Source organism: Lepidochelys kempii, chromosome 9 (genome assembly GCF_965140285.1).
Source record: "Lepidochelys kempii isolate rLepKem1 chromosome 9, rLepKem1.hap1, whole genome shotgun sequence".
In the NCBI taxonomy this organism is placed as follows: Eukaryota; Metazoa; Chordata; order Testudines; family Cheloniidae; genus Lepidochelys; species Lepidochelys kempii.
This window is the reverse complement of record NC_136388.1, coordinates 55995907-56020351: the sequence shown is the minus strand read 5'-3', so window position 1 is coordinate 56020351 and position 24445 is coordinate 55995907. Positions and strand designations below refer to the sequence as shown.

The 24445-nt window shown below is 50.3% G+C and overlaps 1 protein-coding gene across 1 annotated transcript in view; it reads left to right on the top strand.

Annotated features, from left to right (window-relative positions):
• CROCC2 (ciliary rootlet coiled-coil, rootletin family member 2) overlaps positions 1 to 24445 on the top strand; it is a 215380-nt gene that overhangs the window by 121789 nt on the left and 69146 nt on the right. Inside the window, exons 23-26 of the mRNA XM_078854217.1 lie at positions 12710 to 12853; positions 22188 to 22426; positions 23006 to 23165; positions 23946 to 24113. Coding sequence (XP_078710343.1) covers positions 12710 to 12853; positions 22188 to 22426; positions 23006 to 23165; positions 23946 to 24113 — 711 coding nt within the window. The remainder of the gene's footprint in view (positions 1 to 12709; positions 12854 to 22187; positions 22427 to 23005; positions 23166 to 23945; positions 24114 to 24445) is intronic.

Below are 24445 nucleotides of genomic sequence, written 5' to 3'. Positions count from 1 at the left end.
GAGAGGGGCCAGAGGTGGAGGGCAGGGAATGGGAATGAAACCATAGATCAGCAGGTAGGGGAGGAGGCAACAGGAAGGGAGAGCAGGAAAAGAAGCAAAGGACAAAACTGAGAGAGCACAGAAGAGGGAGATGGGGCAGGGAGGGAGGGGGAAAGGGAGAAAATCCTCAGGAAGAAAGGAAAGGCACGTGCAGAGCTTTCTCTGTGTGTGGCAGCCATAGCCACCTTCCCTCAGCACCCAACGTTCTTACACACAGAGATTTATGCTGGACTTGGGGCACAAATCAAGGCTGTCAAAGCCTGCTGTGGAACATTCATTCAGGGGAACATCAGGTGTTTTGAAGTTTTGTGATCAGGCCACAAAGCAGGATTTAATTAGGCCCTTAATTACTTGATTGGATTTGATTATGGTTAGAAGACATGAAGTGCCATGGAAGTGCTAAGGACAATTATCCCTCCCCCATCATGGCTGCTCTCCCACAGCATTCTCCCTCTCTGAGCATCACATCAGACAGAGACGGGAAGTGACACCCCTTAGGTCACACAGAAAGTCAGTGACAGAGGCAGAATCAGAAGCCAGATCTTCTGAGTCCCAGTCCCATGTGGTATCCTCTAGCCCAGTGACTTTCAACCTTTCCAGACTACTGTACCCCTTTCTGGAGACTGATTTGTCTTGTGTTTCCCCAAGTGTCACCTCACTTAAAAATTACTTGCTTACCAAATTGGACATAAAAATACAAAAGTGTCACAGCACACTAGTACTGAAACATTGCTACTGCCTCATTTTTACCATATAATTATCAAATAAATCAATTGGAATATAAATCTTGTACTTACATTTCAATGTATAGTATATAGAGCAGTATAAACAAGTCTCATGAAATTTTAGTTTGTACTGATTTCGCTAGTGCTTTTTATGTAGCCTGTTGTAAAACTAGGCAAACATCTAGATCAGTTGATGTACCTCCTGGAAGACCTCTGTGTACCCCTAGGGGTATGCATACCTCTGGTTGAGAACCACTGCTCTAGCCCATATCTCAGCCCAAATCCCGCTGCACTCTTGACCTCCCTTGAACTCACCTTAGCCCATCCCTCTTCCTTGTCCTCAGATATTGCTGGTTACCTGGCTCCTGCCCTTGGCCTCCAACCAATCTACTGTCTCCCTGTCCTCTGAGATATTTCCTTGATCCTACCTTCTCTCTAGCTGCCAACCCTCCTCCCTCTTGCCTCCATACTTCTCAAGCACATGCTCTACTCCCACTGCCTCAACTTCCCCCGTTTACACCTCCTGCAGTTTGGCTGCTTGCCCCTCTTCTTCTCAAACTGCCTTTAGCCAGGTCACCAACAGTCTCTCCCTGACCAAGCTGCACAGCCTTTTAGCCTAACTGTACGCTCCACTAAACACAGCTGATCACGCTATCCTCTGGATAGAAAGGCCCTGCTCTCCTACCAAACACTCCTTCAGGGTTGCCTTGGATGGTTCCCCTTCTGAGGCCCACAGTGCTCTGTCATTGGCTCCCTCCAGAATGTCTTCCCTGGCATTGCCAAGGATTTACATTGAGAATACACTACTGAGGATGTGTGACGTTATGGATGTAATCTGGGACCGTATAGATCATTGTTGCAACCAAAGTCCTGTAGTGGCACCAAATCTTATATAAAAGGGGTCAAATGAGGTGTCTAAGACAAGGTTATAGTTTGCTGATTATGATTAAGCTGTCTATATGTGTGTATCATTTTTGTAGTTGAAGTTATGAATATTGACTCTATACTGGCTGTAGTTCAAACTTGTGCTATGCTTCTGGGTGATACCCCAGATAAGTTGGTGTCAGCTCTACCTAGCCTGCTTGGTGGCCCATTAAGGACCATCAGCTATACAACTGACCCACTGAGAGAAGGCAGACATGCCTTGGGACTCAGCAAGGTATGCAGGAACATGCCTATGGACAGAACTCTGAGGTGTTTCCATGCCAGATGATGGACAGCTTGTCTTTGGAACAAAGAAAGAAAGACCATATGGCAAGAGAATATAAAAAGCTGCTGCAGCTCCTCCATCTTGTCTTCAATCCTGCTTCATACCTCTGGAGGAACTTTGCTACACTGAAGCTTTGAACCAAGGACTGAAAGACCCATCCCAGCTGTGGATGTACTCCAGAGACTTGATTTGAACCTGCAGTTTATTCCACCACTGCTGCAAGCCTGAACCAAGAACTTTGCCATTACTGTATGTAATTGATTCCATTTAACCAATTCTAGCTCTCATCTATATCTTTTTCCTTTTATGAGTACACCTTTAGATTTTAGATTCTAAAGGATTGGCAACAGCGTGATTTGTGGGTAAGATCTGATTTGTATATTGACTGGGGTCTGGGGCTTGGTCCTTTGGGATCGAGAGAACCTTTTTTCTTTTACTGGGCTATTGGTTTTCATAACCATTTGTCCATAATGTTCATAACCATAATGAGTGGCACTGGTGGCGATATTGGGAAACTTTGAAGTGTCTAAGGGAATTGCTTGTGTGACTTGTGGTTAGCCAGTGGGGTAAAACCAAAGTCTTCTCTGTTTGGCTGGTTTGGTTTGCCTTGGTGTGCATAGAAACCCCAGCCTTGGGCTGTAACTGCCCTGCTTTAAGCAATTTGTCCTGAATTGGCACTCTCAGTTGGGTCCCGCCAGAACCAGCATCGATACAGTGGCGTAGTCGTGCTTGGATCCACCGAACCAGGTCAATTAAACTTTAGGTCAGAACCCCACACTATCCAAATTTGAATTTTAGTATTGAGATTTGGGTTGGTTAAAGAGTAGTTGCAATGGGTGAGCGAAGAGCATATGAGGGCCTTGGCAAAAAAACTCTGGAAGATCTGTGTTCAGAAAAGGGGATAAGCTTTAGAAAGAAAGCTACAAATCAAGAAATGAGAAATCTGTTAGTGGCCAGTGATCAGGAGGCAGGAGCACAGCCCTTACCTGAGGCTACAGAAGCTGCAGAAAAAATGAGAGTGCAAAAGGCAACAAATAAACTGCAACTTGACCAGGAACAGAATCTAGCAGATCTTCGATTGCTGGAAAAGCAAAAGAATGCTGAGTTTGAAAGAGAAGCTGCTGAGAGAGATAAAGAGGCTGCTGAGAGAGAAGAAAAAGCTCATAAGGGGCATCTGGAGCTGCTGGCGGATGAGGAGAAAGCTCGACAGGGTCAATAGGAGACTCACAAGATGGAACAGGAGATGGCGAAACTTCAGCTCCAAGTCATGGAAGAGCGGAGAAAGTCATCGCCACCTGGTACTCCACTTCCCCACCGCTACGAGAAGAAGTGGGAAAGGATGTGTCCCATTTACAACGATACTGAGGACATAGAGGAGTTTTTGTCCACCTTTGAATGCCTCTGCAATCTGTACCAAATCCCTGATGATCAGCGAATGCCTGTCCTGCTGACCAGGCTGACTGGGAAAACCAGGGAGGTATTTAATGAATTGGGGGAACAAGAAGCCTTGGATTATGAGCGGTTTAAAGATTCTGTGTTGTGGTGGTTCAAGGTTAGTCCTGATTCTTACAGAGTTAAGTTTAGAAAGTTTAAAATGTCCAACGATTGTACTTTTGTAGAATGTGCTCATAAGCTGATGGGTTTTGTTAAAAAGTGGGTTGTGGGAGCAAAGGCGCATGGGAGTTTTGAAAAACTGCTGGATTTAATAACTTTGGAACAGTTCTTAGACATCGTGCCTGACCATGTGAGAGCAGCTGTGTGTGATAGGGACCATGAGTCAGTCCTACGGGCTGCAGAGATTGCAGATGCCCATACCCAAAACAGGGCCTAAATTTGACCTTAAAACGCATATTGAAGCTAAATATGGGAAAAATAATGCAGAGTTTATTAGCAGTGCAGAAGTGAATGTTGCAAGTTGCAGTGGGGGAGGTTTAGATTGGATATTAGGAAAAACTTTTTCACTAAGAGGGTGGTGAAACACTGGAATGCGTTACCTAGGGAGGTGGTAGAATCTCCTTCCTTAGAGGTTTTTAAGGTCAGGCTTGACAAAGCCCTGGCTGGGATGATTTAACTGGGAATTGGTCCTGCTTCGAGCAGGGGGTTGGACTAGATGACCTTCTGGGGTCCCTTCCAACCCTGATATTCTATGATTCTATGAATAGAGTGAGGTATATGGCATGGAGGGACACCACAGCAGATATTACTCTGGTTAAAGCAAGTCTTGTCAGGGAGGAAGATTACTGGCCAGATGAAAGTGTAACTGTTATACCCCTATCTGAGTATATTTTGTCAGGGTGCCTTTGGCTAAAATCCACCTTAAATGGAAGGGATTTGAGGGCACCATGGTTGTGGGAGTGAAGAACACAATCCCTAAGGATCTTATGATTGGAAATGATATTAAAGCTATGTTCAGTCAAGTTAACACAAACGAGGCACAGGAGAGGATGAATCCCAAAGTTGTGTCTATGGAGGGTTTTTCCAAAAGTTTATCTTTGGAAAGTAGCTGTTTGTCTGTGAATGAAGTTTCTGACTGTCTGTCTAATGTCTCAGAAATGAATCTGGAATTAGATCAAGCACAGAAAAAACTCATTGGTCAGACAATGTTTCTCAGGAGCAGATTAAAGTGGATGGTCAGGTTGAAGCCCTAACTGAGGAAGGAAAGGGTAGAATTTTGATGGGTGATGGATTGTTAGCTAGTACAGCTTATAAGAGTGAACCTGAAAAAGGTAACTATGATTTGCTGGAAGTAGCTCAGTGTAGTGAGAAGAGCAACAGTTTATCTGTGGGGAGTGGCAATGTGCCTGGGAAGGAAAGTTTGGATGAGCCTAGGCAGCCTTGTGAGCTGATGGCTTTGTCTAGTCAGCTGTGTGGGAAGGCGAGGATAGTGGAAGATGAGTGTCCCTATACCTTACCTGTTACCTGTGTAGAAAATTGTGACAGTGAAGGAAATGTGCCTGAGTCTGTCAGGAGTATTGACTTGCCGATGGAGGGAGCTACCCCGGTCTCCAAGCAGTTGTCTGTGAACAGGCCTGTGTGCTGGGACAAGGGAAATGAGATCCCAAGCTGTGTGTCTGGGAAAGGAGAATGTGTCTCAGGCTCTTCTTTTTCTGTGGAGTAGACAGAAGGTGCCTTTCAGCCTGTGATGGTTGAAAATAGTGTAGTTGTCTCAGAGGTGATTCTGGATGTAAGTGAGACCTAGAAAGAGTCTGTTGTTGCTCAGGAAAGTGTTCCTTTAGAGCAAGCCCTAGGTGAAGAGGGTAAAGGCAGAATTTCTGTGAGGGTTGAATTGCTGCTTAGAAAAGCTCCTGGGGAAAGGAATCCTCATGGTAGTGTTTGCAAGCAGTTTACTGCAACTGAAGGGTGTGAAAGTGATTTAATCAAGAAAGTTTCAGTTCCTAACAGCCAGAAATTTTCTATGGTGAATGGATCCACTGACTTTCCTTTTGAAAAATCCAGTGTGGATAGCTTTGAGAAGGTCTCAGACGGAGTGACAGCTGTTAAGAAAGTTGAAGAGTCCTATAACCAAGTGGCTGTGTTTGACCAGCTTGTTGGGGAGACAACCTTGTTGAGAGAGGAATGTCTCCATGCTGATTCTGGAGTGAACAGTCTGTGTCTCAGGTTTGGAGGGAAGACTGGGTAGCTGAGTCTGCAAGGCAGAACAGCTGTGTAGTTAATCTCTCGAGGATGCAGGGGATAGCAGGTACACTCTCATCTCTAGACACTTTGGATATGACTTGTATTCTCTCAGTGAACTTAACATCTGATTCCATGTGGAAGCCAAGGTTGGTAAGGGAAGGACCACAGAACTTTGAGTCTAGCTTGTTAGTGAAAATGGATGGTATCTCTTTAAGACAGAGTCCAGCCTTGGAATTGATAGCAGTTAAGGATATGAAAACTGATGAACTGGCTCCTGTCTGTGGTAATGCAAATTACTTGGCTGGCAGGGAGAAGACGGACTTGCTAATAGCTATTAGCACAGAGAGCACACCTAATCAGCCAGTGAATTCTGTTAAACTAGAGAAATCAGGGTTTGATCCTTCAGGACAGGAAGGAAAGAGAGACCTTAATTTTGCAAAGGGAAGCCACAGGCTAACCCTGAAAGGACCAAACCCCAATAGTATTGAGCCAAAGGTGTGGAATAACAAACATGAATGTAGATGGACACTTGCAATGAATTTGTTGTTATTGCTCATGGTAATTTTGGTAACTAATATGTTGGTATTACCAAAAACTGTAAAAATGTACAAAGTGCCTAATCTTTTGGAAAATCCCTTGAACATGTTAAAAGGAATACATGAGAATGCACTTTGTGTTAAGAGGCCTTGTTATACTGATGTTGCACAGTTAAGGGCTGTAAACAGTATTGGAACTTTTCACAGGGCAAAAGACATTCCAGACCTGATGTGCTGTATAAAAAGGGAAACGGAGGCACACTACCACATTGCTTTCATGGCTAAATGCCAAGATTCCTGTACTATAAACAACAGTAATATCTACATTAAGTTGATGTTAATTGGATTCCAAACATTTGCCAGAGCTTGCATGGATAAAGTAGTTATGTTCCTTAGCTCTTGGCAAGATGACATGAGACATACAGGAACCAGGCTGCAAAAGCAGTTCCAATCCACTATTGTTCTAACCAAGTTTACCTTGAGTTTGTAAAGAGATTCAATCATGTTATTGAACATGACTTTGATAAACCGTTTCCGTTATACACCAATACGTGCTGTAGTAAGACAGAACCGAGGAGGGAAGCTCTTGGGATGCAGTCATTGACGTTTGTGTCATCCCTTCCTGCATCAATTCTGTGTTGGGGATCATAGAATCATAGAATCATAGAATATCAGGGTTGGAAGGGACCCCAGAAGGTCATCTAGTCCAACCCCCTGCTCAAAGCAGGACCAATTCCCAGTTAAATCATCCCAGCCAGGGCTTTGTCAAGCCTGACCTTAAAAACCTCTAAGGAAGGAGATTCTACCACCTCCCTAGGTAACGCATTCCAGTGTTTCACCACCCTCTTAGTGAAAAAGTTTTTCCTAATATCCAACCTAAACCTCCCCCACTGCAACTTGAGACCATTACTCCTCGTTCTGTCATCTGCTACCATTGAGAACAGTCTAGAGCCATCCTCTTTGGAACCCCCTTTCAGGTAGTTGAAAGCAGCTATCAAATCCCCCCTCATTCTTCTCTTCTGCAAGCTAAACATTCCCAGCTCCCTCAGCCTCTCCTCATAACTCATGTGTTCCAGTCCCCTAATCATTTTTGTTGCCCTTCGCTGGACTCTCTCCAATTTATCCACATCCTTCTTGAAGTGTGGGACCCAAAACTGGACACAGTACTCCAGATGAGGCCTCACCAATGTCGAATAGAGGGGAACGATCACGTCCCTCGATCTGCTCGCTATGCCCCTACTTATACATCCCAAAATGCCATTGGCCTTCTTGGCAACAAGGGCACACTGCTGACTCATATCCAGCTTCTCGTCCACTGTCACCCCTAGGTCCTTTTCCGCAGAACTGCTGCCTAGCCATTCAGTCCCTAGTCTGTAGCTGTGCATTGGGTTCTTCCGTCCTAAGTGCAGGACCCTGCACTTATCCTTATTGAACCTCATCAGATTCCTTTTGGCCCAATCTTCCAATTGGTCTAGGTCCTTCTGTATCCTATCCCTCCCCTCCAGCGTATCTACCACTCCTCCCAGTTTAGTATCATCCGCAAATTTGCTGAGAGTGCAATCCACACCATCCTCCAGATCATTTATGAAGATATTGAACAAAACCGGTCCCAGGACCGACCCTTGGGGTACTCCACTTGATACCGGCTGCCAACTAGATATGGAGCCATTGATCACTACCCGTTGAGCCCGACAATCTAGCCAGCTTTCTACCCACCTTGTAGTGCATTCATCCAGCCCATACTTCCTTAACTTGCTGACAAGAATGTGGGAGACCGTGTCAAAAGCTTTGCTAAAGTCAAGAAACAATACATCCACTGCTTTCCCTTCATCCACAGAACCAGTAATCTCATCATAAAAGGCAATTAGATTAGTCAGGCATGACCTTCCCTTGGTGAATCCATGCTGGCTGTTCCTGATCACTTTCCTCTCATGCAAGTGCTTCAGGATTGATTCTCTGAGGACCTGCTCCATGATTTTTCCAGGGACTGAAGTGAGGCTGACTGGCCTGTAGTTCCCAGGATCCTCCTTCTTCCCTTTTTTAAAGATTGGCACTACATTAGCCTTTTTCCAGTCATCCGGGACTTCCCCGGTTCGCCACGAGTTTTCAAAGATAATGGCCAATGGCTCTGCAATCACAGCCGCCAATTCCTTCAGCACTCTCGGATGCAACTCATCCGGCCCCATGGACTTGTGCACGTCCAGCTTTTCTAAATAGTCCCTAACCACCTCTATCTCCACAGAGGGCTGGCCATCTCTTCCCCATTTTGTGATGCCCAGCGCAGCAGTCTGGGAGCTGACCTTGTTAGTGAAAACAGAGGCAAAAAAGCATTGAGTACATTAGCTTTTTCCACATCCTCTGTCACTAGGTTGCCTCCCTCATTCAGTAAGGGGCCCACACATTCCTTGGCTTTCTTCCTGTTGCTAACATACCTGAAGAAACCCTTCTTGTTACTCTTGACATCTCTTGCAAGCTGCAGCTCCAGGTGCGATTTGGCCCTCCTGATAACATTCCTACATGCCCGAGCAATATTTTTATACTCTTCCCTGGTCATATGTCCAACCTTCCACTTCTTGTAAGCTTCTTTTTTATGTTTAAGATCCGCTAGGATTTCACCATTAAGCCAAGCTGGTCGCCTGCCATATTTACTATTCTTTCGACTCATTGGGATGGTTTGTCCCTGTAACCTCAACAGGGATTCCTTGAAATACATCCAGCTCTCCTGGACTCCTTTCCCCTTCAAGTTCGTCCCCCAGGGGATCCTGGCCATCCGTTCCCTGAGGGAGTCGAAGTCTGCTTTCCTGAAGTCCAGGGTCCGTATCCTGCTGCTTACCTTTCTTCCCTGCGTCAGGATCCTGAACTCAACCAACTCATGGTCGCTGCCTCCCAGATTCCCATCCACTTTTGCTTCCCCCACTAATTCTACCCGGTTTGTGAGCAGCAGGTCAAGAAAAGCGCCCCCCCTAGTTGGCTCCTCTAGCACTTGCGCCAGGATGTGTCGTTATTGATATAATCTGGGACCGTATAGATCATTGTTGCAACCAAAGTCCTGCAGTGGCAGCAAATCTTATATAAAAGGGATCAAATGAGGTTTCAAGTGCTGTCCCTGCCCATGAAACCCCCTGACAGGTTTGTGCTGTCCTCGGCTCAAGTGTGGTTTTCTCTCCCCTGTTGCTGTGTGAGAGACCCACACAGATCTCAGGGAAACCACTGACACTAGCCCTATACATGGCTGCCCAGAGCTCTGCTGACTAGAGTATGGTTCCACACAGGCCTGAAATCAGTATGGTGTCCTGTGGACATGGAGCCGTTTGGGAGGACTAGCTGGCAGAATTGGGGCCTTCCTTTAGTACACAGGAGAAACAGTGCAAGAGAGCAAGTGGTCAAATGCTATTGGCTTTGGGCATCTTTGGGACTACTTGTAGCAATACTAGGTGTACAGTAATACAGACAGAAATGGGTAGGGGGAGCGCATCCCTTTAAAGCCCCTCCTAAGGCGGAGTACCTCGATACAGGCTATTTCTTGCATCCAGAACAGAAAGCCCTAGTTTGTGAAGAGCCCTAGGAAATGCCAGGGGATGCTCTGTGTATGGTTTATGAGTAAATCTGCAGGAGCTGTATCCGTGTAAATGCTGCTGGTGGGATACCACACAAATGAAAATGTTTTCATAGAATCATAGAATATCAGGGTTGGAAGGGACCTCGGCATGTCATCTAGTTCAACCCGCTGCTCAAAGCAGGACCAATCCCCAACTAAATCATCCCAGCCAGGGCTTTGTCAAGCCTGACCTTAAAAACCTCTAAGGAAGGAGATTCCACCACCTCCCTAGGTAACCCATTCCAGTGCTTCACCACCCTCCTAGTGAAAAAGTTTTTCCTAATATCCAAACTAAACCTCCCACACTGCAACTTGAGGCCATTATTCCTTGTACTGTCATCTGCTACCACTGAGAACAGTCTAGATCCATCCTCTTTGGAACCCCCTTTCAGGTAGTTGAAAGCAGTTATCATGCAGATATCCTAGGAATCCCCACTGAAGCCTGGATAATATAAAGCATCCAGGAGGCTGCAGAGAAAATATACGTGGACACAGAGAGAGAAGAGAAATGGGCAAGAATTAACCAGCTTTAAGTTGGAAAAAAAATCTAAGTGGGCCCCAAGCTCCCAAGCGCTCACACAGCTGAGGAACCCAGCAGCATTGCTCATATGAGTTAAGTAAAGCACTTGAGTTTTGCAGGATGAGGGTCTAGGGCCTTTTGGCGGATGGGGGGAAAGCACAAATCTACAAAGCAGGGAGGAGATGCTGAGGCGTGACAGTGGATAGCATCCATTGTATCGCCATGCTGGTGCAAGTCTGATCCTCCTTCTGTTGGAGCTGATTAGAGTTTTGCCAGTCACTTCCTGGGGCCCATAGGCTGTATCCCTGTGGGCCATATCTTCAGCTGGTGCAAATCAGCATAACTCCATGGAAGTCAGTGTTGCTATGCTAATTTTCACCAGCTGGGTATCTGGCCCGTAACATCCCAACCCAGAGAGGTAACAGGTTAGTTCAAGCACCTTTGGAATTCTGCGTGTAGCAGTTTTGGGTGCCCCATTTCAAGGAAGATAGTGGCAAACGGGAGTCAATTCAGAGAGAGGCAACAAAAGCGATTGCAGGTTCAGAAGGACTGGCCTATGTCTGGGAAAAGGCGACATGAATGAAATCTTTGTATAGTACAGTGCAGGACCCTGAAGGGGTGCAAGAACTGTGCAGTATTAAAGGATGGGAACATGACAGAGAGGGATGATTGAATAGAGTAGCTCAGGGAGGAGTGACAAAATAATGGGATCAAACTTCACAAACAAAAATTTAGGCTAGACATCAGTAAAAATTTCCTAACAATAAAGGCAATTAAACCATGGAATAATCTTCTCAGGGAAGTGCTGGAAGCCCCTTCGCTGGAGCTGCTCATACTTGGTCTAGATTAGACAAGTCACTCGGGAATGTTCTGCGGGGAGCAGTTCTGCATTGGCAGGGGGCTGGGGTGGATGATCTAACAGGTCGTCTTTCATCTCTGCATTTTATGATTCTATGAATTTTAGCTCCATTAGAAATGCAGAAGAAAAAAGATCCTGGGCAGATCATGGGACACAGTAAAGAATCAAAATGGGCATCTGACACAATGGAAAGGGAAAAAGAGAACACATGTAAACAGCTGACGATGTCCTTTAAATCCTTCCTGGCTAAACGCTATGGGCTGCTGTCCATCCCTTTGCCTAGAGCCCTGGTTAAAAGGCACAATTCCTGCCCCCTTCTCCCTGGCTCCTAGAAGGGGACTGTCCCAGGCCAGATTGCTACCCCCATGTGCCAGCATTGCTGTGCTTGCAGGCATGTCGGCAGTGGAGCTCAGCCCTGCTCATCTGCTTGCTCCTGCAGTGGATATGGGGGGGCATGCCTCTGTTCAAGTGCATCTGCAAGGCCAGGCTGCTGTCTGGTCCTATCGTGGGGAATTCACCCCTTTGTGCCAGCACAAGTGTCACGCCCCCCTGCAGTAGGAGGCTGCCCCCTCCAGGCACAGAGCTGGAATAGCTGCCCTGCATGATGCCCTGAAGGAGCCTCCAGTCCAGGAGGTGTGCTGAGGGCATGGCTGGGACATTGCTAAACCCAGCCATTCCCAGCTGCTGGGGGGACACTATAGCCAGGACCCAAGAGAGGCTGGCCTGTGAGGCTGCTTGGACACAGGCTGGGGGCTAACTAGCCCCAGCAGTCCAAGGATCAAGGGCACACATTGGGCTCAGTACAGGCACGGGGTGAATCCCCCTGTGGGCCTGATTCTCCTCTGACTAACAACTACATGGTTGGGAAATCGGCCTGTGGAAACAAGTGGTCCTCACTATGAACTCACACTGCTTTCACTCCACTGCAGCACTACACAGTCCCTCGCAATGCACAGCACTGGGGGTGGGATGGGAGCCAGGCCTTGCTGTAGCTGCATTGCAAGGCACATAGAAACATGTCAGGAAGGCAGGGAGGGGAGTTGCACACCGTGGGAGCGCAGGAGCTGGGCAGAGGAAGGCAGGGATTTGAAACCTGCTGGCCCACGTGTATTCCGTGCCCCTCTGTGTCTGATGTACGGAGGATGCCTGTCCGTCACAGTCCCAGTTCTGGAGCAGCTCTCCTGTTTAGCTCTGGAGGTCTCTGGTTCAGGCCCTGGCCAAGGTGGTGGCTGTCACTTGGGCCTTCTGCAGTGCACGCTAGCTGTAAAGCAAAACACTGGTCCCTTGAGCAGCATGGGCACTGTCTGTCACCAGTGCTGACCTGGCTTAGGGAGGAGGCAGCCGCCCTTTGGCATCATCCACTGGCTTACAGAGCCTTGTCCTGCAAACCAGCACGCTCCTCCCCATGGTCCTTATGCTCTGGGCTCCGTGGGACCAGCTGACAGTGAGTGCGTTACACTTGGGTGTTAGCTGGTTGGAGCATGAGTGCAAGAAGTAAAGCAGCATGGTCTGCAACCAGCCTGGCACACATGGGCACGCAGACCGAGCATCACTGATGGCATTTTCCCCTCCTGGTCCCCCCACAGAACACAGTCACCAGTATCACCGGAGTGCTGCACACCTTCCAGGCTCAGTTTGAAGACGCGGTGGCTGCCCATCAGAGAGAGGCCAAGAGCTTGAATGAGCACATAAAGGAGCTGGCAAGAGAGAGAGACTCTGCAGGGAGGGAGGTATGTATGGTTGTTCTGGGTCATCTGTGCACCAGGGGTTAACTGTCTGCTTGCCAAGAGTCTGAGCAAGCCCGTCTGACAGAGGAGACAAGTCCGGCCTCACCTGCACGGGTCTTTGCCCTGAGTCCAGCCATCAGTGCAAGTGTTGCCCACAGGGGAGTGTGTTACAGGCCCCATGCCATGCCCATCCACAGAGGAGAGGAGTCTTTGCAGCAGCAGCTCTAGCCATGAAGTGTTGGCTCTTTAGCTCAAGCTGTAGCAGCTCGTGCTTTTAGCTCTGGGGGTCCTGGGGTCAGTCCCTGGTGATGGCAGTCACACAACACCAGCAGCATTCATAACAGACCCAAAACACATTGTAGCTGTGTGCTGTCATCCCATGCAAGTGCCTCAGAGCCTTCCTGCTGGGTACGCTGCTTGGGGAGCAGCTGTGAGCTTCCCACAACCATCGCTTCTATACCAGCCACGGCAGATGGCACAAGCTGGCTCAAACCCTGGGGGAGTAAGGGCCAGGTGGGAGCCCTAGACCAGTGCTGTCTGTGATCTGGGCTCTGCTCCCTGGCTAACAGCTCTGGTGAGTCAGCATCAGAGCAAGAGAATGGCCCACCACAAAAGGACGGGGGGGGGGGGCAGAAAATTAAAGAACATGAAAGAGGAGAGAGAGCAATTTAACATGACAGGCTGTTTATTTTGGCAACAATGAGCTCCTTTCAACAGATTTCAAAGTCCGACCCTGGAAGGGACCACACAGGCAAGCAGGAGAAGGGAATTCAGAGCACAAGGAGGCAGAGGGATCTGAGGAAGGAGGGGGCCGCACTGGCATACAATAAGGTCTGAGGAACTGTGGCACAGAAAGAGGGACCCAGGAGCTAGTCCCAGTGAAAAAAAGGGGTGCAAAACCCAGAGATAAAGGTGGATGAGGGAGGGGGGCTGAGGGAGCAGGAGAGATTGGCAGGGAGTGGGAGAAAGACAGTTAAAGGGCTTATATAACAAGCTGAGGACAGAGAAATCCTATTAGGCACCAGCTAGGGCCCACTTATTGCCATGGGAACCATAACATTTTCACAGCCTTTTAACTTGAGAAAGTGTCTCAGGCCAGTTCTGCAGCCATACCTTCCCTATGCAGGCGTGCACACGCATGCACACACGCATGCACACACGCATGCACACACTCGGTCTCTCCTCCCCACGCTTCCCTCTGCTCTGTCCTTCCATCCAGGACTCAGCTGGAGATTTGGCTCCCTGAGCATGGATTTCAAAAGAGGCTTTTAATAAAATTTCTAGTAAAGAAATAATTATGATAATCATATTAAGAGCATCAGCTGTCACATTCCTGCAAATGGGGAAGGTTGTCTTTGCAGAGAAGGAGCTGAGGTTGTTTTCTTTTCATGGTTTTGTTCTTTTTCTCAATCCCAGCCCCCTCCCCTCTATCCTGGGAAATGAAAACAGTGTGTTTTATGATGGATCGCCCGTTTCTTTGGTCACTGACCTTCTGGGTGAATTTCTGCTGAGCTTGGTGGAAAATGCTAGGCACATTTGTGGATCCCATATGTGGGTTGGGGGATGGGAGGGGGAGCTCACCCTAATCCTCCTCAGAAACAGAACAATAACAACACGGAGCGGGACGGAGTGATCTGGGCCAACAGGGAGGATCTGGACAGTGTTAGGGTTTTACAGATCGAAGGAGGAGGAAGGAACGAAAGAAACTGGTGACTTCAAGTTTCTGCGGAAATTTCTATCCCACCCCCTCACCCCAGCCCCCACCTCAAAGGTCACCGGGGCAGAACTGGAGCAGCAGGATAAACTCAAGGCAGCTTTTTAAAGGGACAGAATCAAAGGGCTCAACACTGAGAGATTTCCCAGCTGCCTCCCCACCCCTCCCATCCCGCACCAGCAACCCTGTGCTAAGGAGGGAAACAGCTGACTTATCTCCAGGAATGCTACACAACCTTCACTCCCCTCCTTTTGACATCAAGAGTGGGGATGTGATTAGGCCCTGGCTGGGCTACTGAATAAGACAGTGACCTGGGAGTCAGGAGACTGGGGTCCATCCCACCTTGGACACTGACCTTGGGCAAATCACATCACATCCCTGGCCTCCATTTCCTCTCCTGTCCTGTGCCCATTTAGCCACAGACCTCTCTGGGGTAGGGCCAGTCTCTCCCAGTGTGTGGGTGCAGCACCTGGATATAATCTCTGCTGGTACCTCCACGGGCTACTGTGTTGTAAACAGCCATAAGTTATAACATTCATTTACTGGCATCATTTGCTTTGAATCTGTATAGGCTTCTCCTCCCTTGAGTGCCCTCCATGTCTCCTTGCCATGTCTCTGTGGCAGCTGTGCTGGCATGTGAAGGAAGGTGTGGGATCAGCCCCACTGTCGCTGATCCTGGAGTGACCAGAGAGGTGCAGCTGAAGCAGAGCCAGCCTTCATGCTCTGTGGGAGCGTCTCTCTCTCTGGGCCCTTTTTCTCAGGGATTCCCCGGCTGTGATCCCCTACAGGTACCCCGCTGTGCCAGACTGTTGCCATGAAGGCTAAAGGCATATTGGGCTGCATTAGTAGGAGCATTGCCAGCAGATCAAGGGAAGTGATTATTCCCTTCTATTGGGCACTGGTGAGGCCACATCTGGAGTACTGCGTCCAGTTTTGGGCCCCCCACTACAGAAAGGATGTGGACAAATTGGAGAGAGTTCAGTGGAGAGCAACAAAAATGATTATGGGGCTGGGGCACATGACTTCTTCTTTGAGTGCTTGTTCATGTCGATTCCAATCAGGGGTGTGCACATGCACAGTAGCCGGAAGATTTTTCCCCTAGCAGTATCCATCGGGTCAGTCTGGGTGTCCCCTGGAGTTGCACCTTCATGGCGCTCAATACAGAGCCCTATCAACCTGCCACCCACACAGGTCTTTCTTACCGCCAGTGATGGTTAGCTGGAACTTTCCTGTGCTCGTCTCAACAAGCACATTTAGCAGTTTCTTACGTTGTTCTCTATTAATTTTCCATTGTTTGTTAATAGTTAGTAGTTCATTAGTGTTCGATAAGTTTCCTCTTGGGGGTGGGGAATCCCCTCCTACGCTCTCCCAGCACTGGGGTCTCCGGGCTTCAAACCCTGCAAAGCCTACGGCAAGTGTATGCCCAGAAGTGATCCTCACACCTCATGTCTAAAGTGTTTAGGCAAGGGCCATCAGAAGGATCATTGTGCCATTTTTACGACTTTTCAGCCCAGGACTTTAAAAGATAGAGAGCAGTGCCTGAAGGTCCTGTTTATGGAAACAGCACTCTGCCCCCTGTCTGACCCTAGGTTGACAGACCCTGCGCCGAATACATCATCCTCGGTGTGGAGCGCTCCAGCACTGTCAGCACGAGCACCGGTGCCGGGTAAGGATAAGGACTCATGGCACAGTTCTGGCTCCACTTGCGGCACACATGCCGCATGCAGGTACCGTTTGCAATTGCCGGTGCCGCAAAAGACGAGGACAGAGAGAGGTCACTCTCCCCCAGCTAGGCCTAAGGAGCCTGCTGCTGTGAGACCCAAGTCAGGCCACACTAGTGCTGCTCCACCGGTGACGGTCAGGCCAACTCCTGCCCGCGTGGAAGGGCAGTTGAGTCCGGACCCTCCTCGCTTGCCAAGGCCGAGCCGGGAGCTGCACCTCCCTTCGACACCGGAGGTGTTTGAGGTGGCCCAAGAACTGCTTCACCTCATAGCACTGTTCTTTCCTCCCAGATGGGCTCCTTCAAGGGGAAAGCCCACTATGATAGCCTGCTGATCTCCGACCCAGGCACCCAGCACCGGAGCACACCCAGCAGCCACGTCGATCCCCAAGCCCTTGGCGCGAAAGCTTGGTGCCTAGAAGTGCCACTCCCCTGTGGTCATCATTTTCAAACACCTCGGAGTCAGGCTCCTATCGGTTCCGGAGGAGTAGAACCAGATGGTCCACGTCAACTTGGGACTGGCACCTTTACCCAGCACCATGGCCCGTCCAATGGCAGCCCCTGGCACCATGGACATGTTGGACTCCCTGGGCTTTTCATGAAAGCCAAGGTTGCAGCCAAGGGTCTAATTCCAGGGTGATGTCACTGGCTTTGGCCTCATTTGTATCCCCGTCATTTGTATCCCTGTTGCAGCCAAGGGTCTAATTCCAGGGTGATGTCACTGGCTTTGGCACCAGCAGGATTGGGGGTAGGCTTATTACCACCCTTTGCTACCATCTCAATGCCTCTGGTGCAGCCAGGCCCTGGGATCCCGGTGGCACCAGCACTGGCAGGGACTCTGGCACCAATGGCGATTCTGGCACCAGCAGAAATTCTGACATCGAGGATGATATGGACGCTGATGGCACTTTTGGCACTGAGGGGCACAACACCATCTGGGTCGGCACTGGCCCAAAAAACCCAGGTGCCACGGGACCCCTTGGGTGTGGAAGGAAGGGAGCAGCCACCCCTCGTGGGGTCTTTTCCTCGTCCTCTCCAGATGAGGCATTGACAGGCACGATGACAGCCCCAGCCTTGGAGGACAATGGGGTTCTGCAGCAATTTTGTAGAGGGTTTCCCAGGGCCTGGGCATTTAGGCGGAGGAGGTAGTGGAGGATGCAGATCCAGTGGTGGATCTTCTCGCTCCGGACCTGCACGGATTGCCCTGCCCCTCATAAAGACCATCTCTGATACCACAAAAACTCTGTGGCAGACCCCAGCCTCGTTGCTCCCTACGGCTAAGTGCAACGAAAGATGCTACTTTGTGCCATCCAAGTGTCCCAAGCATTTATACACGCATCACACACCTGACTCTCTTGTGGTCAATGCTGCCAACCAACACAAGTGTCAGGACTTCCAGGGACCCTCCCCAAAGAATAGGGAGGCAAAAAGTTTTGACCTTTATGGGAGAAAGTTCTACTCCACTGGAGGCTTACAGCTCCGCATTTCAGATCAGCAGGCCATTGTCAGTAGGTACTGCTTCAACACATCCGGGGCAATGGCTAAATTTGCACAGCTGTTGCTGCAGGACTCCCATGCTGATTTTTCAGCTCTCGTGGAGGAAGAGAAGCTCATTTCCAGGACTTTGCTGCAATCCGCACTGGCTCATGTCATGGCCTATGAGGAGAGGCTCCTGGCTCCAAATCCTGGGCTTGCCATATGAGGTCCAACAAACTATTCAGGACCTCCCCTTCGAGGGTTTGGCTCTATTTTCTGAAAAGATGGATAAAAGCTGCATAGCCTGAAGGATTCGAGAGTCACTCTCAAATCATTGGGCCTCCATTCGCCCGCTACACTACATAAACATTTTAGGCCGCAACCTCCTCCATGGTTCTGTCAGCCACAGAACCATCAGGACGGCTCACAGAGGAGGAATAGAAATGGCAGAAGGCGACCGCACTGTCCTCAGGCCAGGGCTCTGGCCAATCTAAACCACCCTCTGGACTGAAACAAGTCGAGGACGGTGCACCAGATCCTCAACTGTATCCACCCTGCCTTACCTTCTCATCCCAACTGTCCTCTTTCTACCATGCATGGTTCCATATCACCTTGGACCTTTGGGTGCTCCACACGGTAGAGAGAGGATACTCCATCCAATTCTGTGCCCACCCACCCTTCCATCCACCTTCCCCGTCCTTCTTCAGGGACCCTTCTCACGAGCAGCTCCTTATCCAGCAGGTGCAGTCACTCCTATCTCGAGGGGCAATGGAGGAGGTTCCTCAGGAGCACAGGGGCGAGGGCTTTTACTCCCGGTATTTCCTTATACCAAAAGCCAAAGGCAGCCTCAGGCCCATCCTGGACCTGCGAGAACTCAACAAGTTTGTGAAGAAACTCGAGTTCCGTATGGTCTCTTTGGCCTCAATCATCCCATCACTGGGCCCAGCAGACTGGTATGCTGCCCTTAACTTGAAGGACGCATATTTCCATATCACAGTCACTCAGCCCCACAGGAAGTACTTAAGATTTGTGGTGAATGGTACCACTACCAGTTTACAGTCCTTCCGTTTGGCCTGTCAGCAGCACCTAAAGTCTTCACCAAGTACATGGCAGTCATTGCCGCGTTCTTGCACAGTCACCAGGTACAGGTGTTTCCAATTCCTCAACGACTAGCTGATGAAGGGCCACTTCAGGATGCAAGTGGAGGCTCAGGTCAGATTCATCAGAGCCACCTTTGACAACCTGGGTCTCCCTCTAAACGAAGCAAAATCGACTCTGTCCCCTGTCCACACGATAGAGTTTATAGGAGCAGTATTGGAATCAACCCAAGCCAGGGCATACCTGGAAGAAGCAAGGTTTCAGGCCCTGACAGATATCCGACAGTTTCCCACCACCACAGCAAGAAACAGCATGGCTGCCTGTAGCTAGGTGGTGCAGCATGCCAGACTCAGCCTTCGACCTCTTCAGTCGTGGCTTGTGTCAGTGTATCACCAAGCCTGGGACAGCTTGGACAGGACTGTGACCCTTGCCTCACCTGGTCATCGACTCCCTTATCTGGTGTCTTGACCCTCAGGAAGTGTGCTCAGGGGTCCCCTTCACCAGTCCGCAGCCGTCTCTCTCGCTAGTGATGGATGCATCAGACTTGGGTGGGGAGCTCATCTGGGAGACAGCAGGACTCAGGGTCTCTGGTCTCAGGCAGATCTGGCTCTCCACATCAAAGTCAGAGAGCTGAGAGTGGTGCGCCTAGCATGCCAGACCTTCTGTGCACACTAAACGGGACATTGTGTATCAGTTATGATGGACAATACAACAGCAATGTTCTATACCAACAAACAGCGGGGGTGCATGCTCCTTTCCCCTGTGGCAGAAAGCCATGCTGTGGAACTACTGTGTGAAACATACAATACACCTGCAAGTGTCGTACCTCCTCAGGGTACAGAACGAGCTGGAGGACCACCTCAGCAGGTCATTTCACACCCAGGAGTGATCCCTTCACACCGACGTCGCGTTCTCAATCTTCCTGAGGTGGGGCTTTCCCCAGATAGACCTATTCACCACGCAACACAATAGGAAGTGCCATCAGTTCTGCTCCTTCCAGAATCAAAGCCCCGGCTCCAGAGTGGACGCATTCCTCCTTCCATGGGGAGGCCATCTCCTTTACGCCCATACCACTCATTCACAAGTGACTCCTCAAGATCCGGAGGGAACGAGCTCAGGTCATATTGATAGCACCAGCCTGGCCCCATCAGCAGTGGTACACATCTCTCCTAGATGTGTCTGTGGAAGCCCCAATCACCCTTCCACTCTTCCCGGACCTTCTGACACAAGATCACGGTTGTCTTCAACATCCAAACCTCTAGTCGCTTGACCTCACGGCATGGAAGCTCCATGGTTGAACCCGATGGAGCTTTCCTGTTCAGACCAGGTTAGACAAGTCCTCCTTGGTAGCAGGAAACCCTCTACAAGAGCCACCTATCTTGCCAAGTGGAAGAGATTTTCAATCTGGTCTGTGTAGTGCCATTCATCCCTGACGCCAGCTTCAGTGTTGCTCATTCTGGACTACTTGCTCCATCTGAAGCAGCAGGGGCTTTCATTCTCTTCAATAAGGGTGCACTTAGATGCCATATCGGCCTGCCATCTGAGTGCAGGGGGCCGCTCTGTTTTTGCTAACCCTATGGTCAGATGATTTTTAAAAGGACTCGACAGACTGTACCCTCAAGTCCGTCAGCCTGTCCCCACCTGGGACCTCAACCTGGTCCTCTCTAGGCTCATGGGACTACCATTTGAACCATTGGTGACATGCTTCCTGCTCTACCTCTCTTACAAGGTGGTGTTCCTGGTAGCAATAACCTCAGCTAGGAGGGTGTCTGAGCTCAGGGCCCTAACATCAGAGCCTCCCTATAACATGTTCTATAAGGACAAGGTTCAGCTCAGGCCTCATCCTGCTTTCCTCCCAAAGGTTGTGTCGCAGTTTCACATTAACCAATACGTCTTTCTCCTGGTATTCTACCCTAAGCCTCATTCCAGTGGTAGGGAACAGAGACTGCACTCTCTGGATGTCTGCAGGGTGCTAGCCTTCAACATGGAGAGGACAAAGCCATTCAGAAAGTCGGTCCAGTTATTTGTGGCAGTGGCAGACAGAAAGAAAGGTCAGCCGGTATCGTCACAATGCATCTCATCATGGATAGTGTCCTGTATTCGTGAGTGCTACAACCTGGCGGTGGTTCCTGCACCTCCAGTCACTGTGCACTCCACCAGGGTGCAGGCTTCATCAACAGTGTTCCTGGCTCAGGTTCCCCCTCAGGAAATCTGCAGAGCAGCGACATGGTCCTCCATCCATACTTTCACCACGCACTATGCAATTACAACAAGCAGTGCTCCAATCAGTGGAAGACTCCGACACTACGACCTAAACTTGGGCTTGTGAGTCACCTGATTGAAATCGACATGAACAAGCACTCAAAGAAGAAAAAATGGTTACTCACCTTCTCGTAACTGTTGTTCTTCAAGGCTCTATATTGAGTGCCATGAAGGCACGACTCCAGGGGACGCCCAGGTTGACCGACAGATGCTGCTAGGGGAAAAAATCTGGCTACCGTGAACATGCGACACATACCTGATTGGAATGAACATGAACAACACATCTCAAAGAACAACAGTTATGAGAAGGTGAGTAACCGTTTTTTATGAGGAAAGGATGAGGGAATTGAGCTTATTTAGTCTGCAGAAGAGAAGAATGAGGGGGGATTTGATAGCAGCCTTCAACTACCTGAAGGGGGATTCCAGAGAGGATGGAGCTAGGCTGTTCTCAGTGGTGGCAGATGACAGAACAAGGAACAATGGTCTCAGGAACAAAGGTCTAGGTTGGATATTAGGAAAAAACTATTTCACCAGAAGGGTGGTGAAGCACTGGAATGGGTTACCTAGGGAGGTGGTGGAATCTCCATTCTTAGAGGTTTTTAAGGCCTGGCTTGACAAAGCCCTGGCTGGGGTGATTTATTTGGGGTTGGTCCTGCTTTGAGCAGGGGGTTGGGCTAGATGACCTCCTGAGGTCTCTTCCAACCCTAATCTTCTATGATTCTATGACTGCAGCGCTCACAGGCTGGGCTGGCAGCACATTGCACTGTACAAGGACTTCATATTCCTCCTTTGCATGCTGGACTGTGAAACAAGCCAGCTTCTCAAGGTGTCGTGTGCCTCCTGCCAGGGTGGAGTGCCCAGTCTCCTCACAACTGTAATGAGGAGCCGAGCCCCCTTTGCATAGGGCATCATGCTGGCTTAGCAGCTGCCACCTTCTCCTGGGAGGATGGACTGGCATTCACCCATCCTAGATGACAAGCAGCAGACACCTGCTCTGCTCCTCTAGTAGGGCAGAGATCCTGGGTGAGAGAGTACAGGGCTTGCATGTCTGTGTCTCTCCCTAAAAGGCAGAACAGTTAAGGACACAGCTGCGGCTTGCAGAGAATGCCCGCGATGGGGCGCATAAGGACCTGATCGAGTTGCACCGCAGGTTGCAGGATGGTGAGGAGGCCCAAGAGCTCCAGTGCAAGGAGATGTTGGAAACCCGCAGGGCTTTGGGGGATGAGACCAGGGAGAAGGAAATAATGCAGAAATCCAATACTGAGCTGCGGGCCGCTATCAAGAAGACGGAGAGCGAAAGGATCAGGTAGGCTCTGTGCAGTGCCAGGTGGGCTGCACCCTGCAGCAGACATTACTTGGCACTGTGATAACCTGCCAAGGTTCAGGCATGGCCAGGGACTGTTAGCTGGGTCCCAGATCCAAACCAGAGAGTGTGGAACAGTAACAAAGACCTACCAGCACGTCCACCCAAAGCCATTCCAGCTAAGCACTGGGCACTGTATTCAGGCCTGGGATGTACAAGTAGGGCTGGACCCTGCAGCCATTCCAGGCAGGCCCAAGGCAGCTCCTTCTCCCATAGCTCAGTCCAGAGCCAGTCCATCAATCCGTGTCTCTTTCCCCTCAGAACTGGGCCCAGAGGCCAGTCCAAGGGCTGCACTAGGGCTCCTTGGAATGGGCACAGTAGCATGGTCTGACCTCTTCTCTGCCGACTGTCCACTTCCAGCTGGGTTCTTTCCCTTCTATACCTGTCCCCAAACAGCCCAGAGCTCCCACTCACATCGTGACGACAGCTGGGTGACTGTGTGGGTGGTGCCCCCTGCATAGATGTCCGTTCACAGCCCTTCAGCATTCCCTGGCCAGGAGTGACCATGCATGTCTGCTTCAGCTTGAAGAGAGGCCTAGAGGAGAAGGAGCAGAAAATCACCATGCTGGAGGAAGCCAAGGCTGCAGCTCAGAAAGAGGCAGGAGAGCTGAGGGCAAGCCTGCGGGAGGTGGAGAAGTCTCGGATGGAGGCCCGCCGGGAGCTGCAGGAACTGCGCAGACAGGTGAGTGCGGATGGCTCCTGAACACATGCAAGCCAGGTCCCTTTGCTGTGTCCCAGCTCTATCAGCCTTCGCAGACACATTCTGCCCTAGCACCTCCCATCCTGGGAACTTCCTGACTGCGATGCCTCCTTGTAGGCTGCACATTTGGGCCACTGAATGGGTCCCATTCCCCTGTGGCAACCTGGAACAATGCCAGAGTGAGAGGGAGAGCTGGTAGCAGCCAGAGGTCCCCTGGGGCATGTCCAGAAATGCATCTCCCAGGGAGGTGAGGGGCATCTCCCTCCCAAATGGAGACCATGCCCTGAAAACCCGTTGGGTAGAAAACTGGAGGATTCAAAGCTCCCCAGCCTCAATCCCCCAGTGCAAGGAGCAGAATGGCCTGGTCTCATTCCCCATCCCACTGGCCACTGGAGCGGCTGACTGCAGAGGGGAGTGTGCTACACAGGCCTGCTCCCCGTGGGCTGCGCCAGCACTGGCCCAGGCCTGGAGGGCTGGGGAAAGGCGGCTGGAGAAGCCTGCTAGTGACCCAGAGTGAATCAGTGGGTCCCACACTGGTACTTTCCACCCTGTGGCACTTGGCCAGCTCCTCTGGGGAGGTGGAGGAACCAGACTAAGAAGGGACCATTTTGTCCATTCTCAAGCAGTCATTGCCGGGGGGAGCCAGTCCTGCCCCCGGTCAGGGCAGTAGCAGTGTCTTGCTGTGGCCAAGATGGGCCTGCCAGCATGGCCCATGTGCCCCAGGCTGAGCCCAGGGGCAACCTGAAGAACCTCCCTTTGCAGGTGAAGACGCTGGGGGGAGAAAACAGCAAGAAGGGCAAAGAGGTGAGCGAGTTGCAGGCCTGTCTCCTGCAGCAGGAGCAGCGCGAGCAGCAGTGCCACAGGCAGTCCCTGGAGCTGAAGCAGAGGATCGCAGAGATGGAGGGCAGCCAGAAATGTGTTCGCAAAGAGGTGAACCGAGTAGGCACTGGAGCTGGCAGGCAGAGGCGGGCAGCGAGGGATGGAGGCAGAGGGAAAGGATGGTCTGGAGGGAAGGGTACTAGGCCATTGCTAGATTAGCCTAGCTAGGCCCACCAGGCTCCTGTGGGAGACCTCAAGGATTGTTCCCCTCCCCTCCTGTTCCTTTCCATCACCCTGAGGATGCAGCCCTGCATCAGAGGGGAGAGCACTCCACTCCCTGGCGCCTGCCTGTAAACACTGCCCTGGGGTTTCCAGAGAGTGACCCAGGGCTCTCTCTGCCAGTGGGATGGAGAGCAGCAGCTCAGCCTGGGAGCCTGTGCACT